Genomic DNA, 5,416 nt, shown 5'->3' on the forward strand with positions numbered 1-5,416 from the left:
TAAATCAAGGGATAAAACATTCCATTCATTCATAGTTTATGTCCTTCATTCTCTCTTCTATTTAACTCTTACAAAGGGCACAGTAAATTTGAGGAGATGGTCAATGAATATTGTATCAAAACTAGGAATTATTAATAACTCGAACTTCAGAATTATTATTCTTTCGATTATACATTATGTACGAAGCTGGAAAATGTAGCAATTAATGCTTCAAGCTATAGTCTCCAAAGCTGGAAATTCACGTGCCTCGAGTCCTTGTCCGTTTGATCCTCTAAAGAGCAAAATTGTAAGGTTGCCAATGCCGAAATAGATGAAGCAGCCATAGCAGTGAGTCACAAATGAACCGAAATGAGTTCCTACTACACATTGCCATCCAGATCCATATTGCCTGTCAAACTCCTGCAATCAAAACCGCCCAGAAACCGTTATATTGTTAAAATATATGTTTGGTATGCAATTCTGGACATCACATATACAAGAATGAACATGTATTCGTCAAGATTTATATACTCAAGAATAAGAAATTGTAGTGCTAAGTTTTGTACACATACCTTCTTAATGAAACGGGCTATTTCTGTAGCCTCAGTGACATCAAAGAGATCAAGTGCCCTTGCTGCTATATGAAGTGCCTCTTGTTGCATGGTTTCCAGCATATCTGTCTCACCAATTACTGCTTTTCCTTCTAGCATGATTGCAGTAAATTTGCAGTCTATGGGAGTGGATAAAGAGCAAGTTTTTCATCTTTTCACTGTATATACACTAGCAGAGAGGCGTGGGTGGGGTTGGGTGGTGGCCCTGAGGATTCTCTTTATGTGGTGATCAAGAATTCCATATGGCAAATCCATACAACATTCCAAGTGGGTCAAATTTGGTTCATACGTGTGTGGGCAAGCTTGGCAAGATAACATAGGTCAAATGGATTTCTGATCCCTCTTTCTCCACGGCATTCTTGGATTCATTATAGCACATATTTATCTTATAATAAAAAAAATTCTTGAATGAAAGACGAAATGAAAAATTAAAATTAAAATTAACAGCATCGAGTGCAATATGTACAATCAAGAAAGTAAAAGACAACCTGAAGGAGGATATTTCTGTGACGTGCATTTTACCTCATAAACAAGTGATCTCCAATCACACTATTACTCTATGATGATAACCTTAGCAGGTAATAAATACAGATATGGCAGATAACACTAGAAAAATTCATTTGCGAAAGATGGTGTTGTATACGTCAAAACCCAATAAACGCTTTACATCGAATCTACAGCTTTAACCTGCTGCCGTGCAAGATATTTCTCCCTTCGCTCTTTCTGAACACGAGTAATGAAAGCTTGATTAGAGCAATAAAAATGGGAAAATTTTATAGCCTATTTCCACAAAGAGGTCGTAATTTGGTGTATTCATGTATAGACATGAGCCATGATACTTACCCATTCGTCTATAACAAGACCTTCCCCAACAACACGTGGACCTGTGTCAGGTGGAGGAGGCTTCTTGCGTGCTTCTGTAGCAGCATCAGCTTCAGCCAATTGACGCTTCAATTTTTCAAGTGCCTTGAATCACCGGAAAACATCATTAGTTGAAATTAGGCCAAACCTCATGGAAGAGTAGAGAATACAACTTGATGAAAATTGATTCTTACAGTAGTTGAGCGCTCTGGATCCAAGAAGACAACTTGTAATATTCGCTCAATAGTGACTCGATCCCTTTGCTCATCAAACTGCAGAGAGAGAGAGAGGGGAATAAAAATAAAAAATAAAAAAAATCCACCAATTGAGCTCTAGATGTGCTCGTGTAATTCAAATCAAGTTCCAAGAAGCAACTGAAATACATACAACTGCAAGATGATGAACTGAAGGACCATATAAGTACCAGCAATATTAAAAAAGTCAGGCCAGAGTAGGAGCAAAAATTATATGAAAAGTTCACAAACAGAAACACATGAACGTGCGTCACTTGGATAATGTTAATTTTATATTCAGAGTCACGCAACACTCTATAACAAATAATTTAACTCACAGAAGTCAAATCAATCTGCATGCAGATCACACAATAAAAGCAGGTCTATTTTTGGACGTGTGCAGTAATTTACCCCAGGTCAAAGTATCATTTTTAATCGATATGAACTATTCATATACCACATGAAACTTGCATTGACCCACGCCACATATTTAGCAAGCTAGCAGGTCATTTTGCCGGTGACTACTCATACTGAGACCATGCAAATACCTAGGACATTGGCAGTCCATCTTACGACTAAGGCCCAACGATGACCACACTGTTATGATATTTATTCTTCATTAGAAATAGAAGGTATGCAGAAAAAATAATGTTGTTTGAATTGCCCCATTTAGTCTTTCAGATTAGAATTGTATGGTACTTAATTCAATGGAAATATAAAATTAAATAGAATGTATACAGGATGTAGCAATTTTAAGGAATTCTGGTGACAAAACCAAAGTTCTCTATCCGACTCAACCTAAACCTATGAAATATTTATCTTATCTTGGTATCAAGAAAGAGTAAGACATAACTTGTAACTCCTGTAAGTATTCCATTTCTGATAAAGGACACTGCTACATGTCTAAATAGGAAGCATAGCAGAATGTAATGCCAATAACTTAAAAATTGTAGGCCTAGAAACAAGCTACCGGCACCAAGCATTCCGGCCACAACACAAAATCAATTTCTTGTTTGGAAAGACAAGTGATTCCTGAAATTAAACAAAATGTACATCAATATGATAAATTTCTTGCTCCTTACAGCTGCTAACCCTGAGGTACAAAAACCCTGTAAATGAAACACCAAATGGTACCTGAAGAGAGTGACTCCATTGATAGAGTTTGGCATTAACAACTTAGCTCAAAAAACACCAAGGGTATCGCACTAAAAGAAAAAACTTGGTGAGCGGTGCCACTACATTGCAAAAAGCAGCTTAGGAGCACCATGGGGTATGTTCAGTGCTAAATAGAACAGCACATATCTAATCCGAACATGTAAGCGTTCATAACATATATAAGAATTTTTTGTTGTCAAAGACAGTTTCTGTCACTTGTCATTTGCTCTTCTTATACTTTCAGTTTCTTCTTTCCACCGTGCAAAAAAATGTGGGGATAGGGGTTAATCATACAAAAGTCACCAGAGTTAGGGGAAAGAAACCAAGCAACAAAACGCAGGTACCACATCTACGACATTTAGACCCGAAAAATGATGCAGGGATCTTATTCTATAATTCCAATACACAGGCGGTGAAGTTCAAAGCACATACACAAACTGGTCCATTAGGTACCAGGAACTCAATGAAATACAATGAGTGAGGTTGGAGTGTTTAGCACCCATCGTGCATTTAAATATCTATGAACTAAGTAGATATTAAATGAAAGTGAAAGGAGAATATAAATCATGGAATCAGAAATAATGATCAAGGTAATCGGAAAATTATGACAGGTATTGTGCAAGCAACTACTCACATAATAGTTCAACCATCAATTGTCAATTGGTAGATGAGCACTAAAATCATAAGCAAAACACTCACCAACTCAGGAACAAAATCTGTTCCTTCTTTGACCTTTAGACTCATGATCTTGAATTTAACCTTACTCTTCTGATCTGTAGGCTTTTCATTGTTCTCTGGATGCTCCACAAACTTGAACACTGTTGAACAAATACATATTCATAATCAGATGGCGTCAATCCTTCAAACAAACTAAAATTATGCATAAAGAAGTATCTTGACCTTTGTGCATATGTACATACATTTAAATTAAGTCAAAAAATGGCTAATTACCAGTAGCAACGAGATTTTCTCCAGGAGCAAGAATACCGCCAGGGGGGCGCATATAACAACTCTTTGGTGCAGTAGTTTGAAACTAATACCCGGAAACAAAAAAATTAAAAATTAAAAAGAATCAGCAACTTCATCACACCACTTTTATCACTTACATTTTGTGATTACCAATATATATACTTGTTTAATAATCAAACAAGGTAAAGGCAAACATCAATTGATCTTTTCTATAGGCCAACATCATCTCTGATTTATTGATTTTTAGTAAAATCAAATGGAAAGCGCTAATATTGTATGAAACGATCATTGCTATACAAGAATTTAAATGCATTGCAGTACTGAAGAAAACATATTGTGATGCTGTATATCAAATAAAAAATGAGTATTGAGCATGCAGTGGTAAGGAGACGATTCCTGAAAGAAAGAAACAAATAGAACCGCATAAACCATTACCTTAAATGCAACGTAAGACTTGCTGGAATTCTTAATCCTAATTGCACTCCTCGCCTGCTTTCCTGGTTCATCTGGAAATATATACACGCAAGTAAAAACAGTCAATCAGCATTTACAATATATTAAAACTTCAAATACTTGACATGCCGTAATCTTTCGTTTTCCAGAGAACTCTGAACCACGAAGAGGAGAAGAAGTGTTTCCAGTTCTAACGAGCACGGTGAGTAATGAAAACTAAAGAATAATAGCAGGAATTTAAAGATAAACAAGAGCCAGCTGTAACGCACAGGGGAAGTATAGATTGCTCGAAGGATCGAGACGAAGTCTTCTTCTAGCCGGAAANTGGTGGTGGTGGTGACTGTCGGCAACCGCCATGTTCGCCGGAATCTGACGCAATTCTCCGATTGGAACTTTTTTTTCTTTTTTGCTGATTACAGGCAATCAGTTGCGTTGACTATAGGTTATGATTTTGAGTTTGAAAAAGTCAGATGAGAAGAGTATATATATATTAGTGTTTATGAATTTTTTATTTTTTATAATTTTCTTCGCGCGAGGAGGCGATAGTCTTCAGTTGTGGGAGAAGAGGAAAGTGAAGAGAGAAGCTTAGGCGGACTTCAATTGAAGGTTTTAAATGCATTTGATTTATATTTGACATCCGTCACACGCTTTATATTTGTAGTTGATACAATTCGTTATCGTGCAATACGTATGTCTTCCGGTGGTTGTACCTTTGCCAAATTGAAAGGGAAATTAGGGTTCGGTCCTCCATCTTTTATATAGTGTGGTAATGAGTATTCAACTTCTAAAAATAAGATTTTAGATCCTTAATTTATTTGAATATTTAAATTTGGATCTTTACATGACGAAAATAATCAATTAGAAGTGGAAAATTTCATGTGACTTACAATTAAATTAAAGATGAATGTTAAATGATTTAACGATTTTGTCATCTAAACTATGAGTATGTGAAAATCGTGCTTGATATTAACGTCTACACTAATATATTGACCAAGTATGATTGAGACACACACATTTAAATACATTGAAACTTAAATCTCACTTTTGATTATTGAGAACCAATAGTTATACCATGTTGAAAGTTGGAGGACTCAGCATTAATTTTCTCTAAACTAAATACAAATACTCCTTGTTATTCTATTATTTTCATTACCA

The 5,416-nt window shown here is 35.8% G+C and overlaps 2 protein-coding genes across 2 annotated transcripts; both read right to left on the minus strand.

Annotated features, from left to right (window-relative positions):
• On the minus strand, positions 1–937 carry LOC111382589 (dynein light chain 1, cytoplasmic-like). The gene is made up of 2 exons (XM_023006610.1): positions 552–937; positions 1–399 (listed from the first exon to the last, which is right to left on the minus strand). Exons 1-2 carry the CDS (start codon positions 687–689, stop codon positions 211–213), a joined length of 327 nt encoding a protein of 108 aa, XP_022862378.1. The 5' UTR covers positions 690–937; the 3' UTR covers positions 1–210.
• A 62-nt stretch (positions 938–999) lies between these two features.
• LOC111382588 (vesicle-associated protein 4-1-like) lies at positions 1,000–4,579 on the minus strand. Its single transcript, XM_023006609.1, has 7 exons — positions 4,531–4,579; positions 4,244–4,314; positions 3,791–3,872; positions 3,539–3,657; positions 1,646–1,723; positions 1,434–1,556; positions 1,000–1,313 (listed from the first exon to the last, which is right to left on the minus strand). The coding sequence occupies exons 3-7, from the start codon at positions 3,840–3,842 to the stop codon at positions 1,254–1,256; spliced, it is 432 nt and encodes a 143-aa protein (XP_022862377.1). The 5' UTR covers positions 3,843–3,872; positions 4,244–4,314; positions 4,531–4,579; the 3' UTR covers positions 1,000–1,253.
• Positions 4,580–5,416: the final 837 nt, after the last annotated feature.

The sequence above is a fragment of the Olea europaea genome, unplaced genomic scaffold (genome assembly GCF_002742605.1).
Source record: "Olea europaea var. sylvestris unplaced genomic scaffold, O_europaea_v1 scaffold2530, whole genome shotgun sequence".
Lineage (NCBI taxonomy): Eukaryota > Viridiplantae > Streptophyta > Magnoliopsida > Lamiales > Oleaceae > Olea > Olea europaea.

Coding starts and splice junctions, on each gene's coding strand:
- LOC111382589 (XM_023006610.1), bottom strand. CDS start 689: ATGCTAGAAGGAAAAGCAGTAATTGGTGAGACAGATATGCTGGAAACC. Junction 400..551: donor TAGCCCGTTTCATTAAGAAG/GTATGTGTACAA, acceptor TTTTGATTGCAG/GAGTTTGACAGGCAATATGG.
- LOC111382588 (XM_023006609.1), bottom strand. CDS start 3,842: ATGCGCCCCCCTGGCGGTATTCTTGCTCCTGGAGAAAATCTCGTTGCT. Junction 3,658..3,790: donor AGAAAATCTCGTTGCTACTG/GTAATTAGCCAT, acceptor TTTGTTCAACAG/TGTTCAAGTTTGTGGAGCAT. Junction 1,314..1,433: donor GTCTTGTTATAGACGAATGG/GTAAGTATCATG, acceptor ACTCGTGTTCAG/AAAGAGCGAAGGGAGAAATA.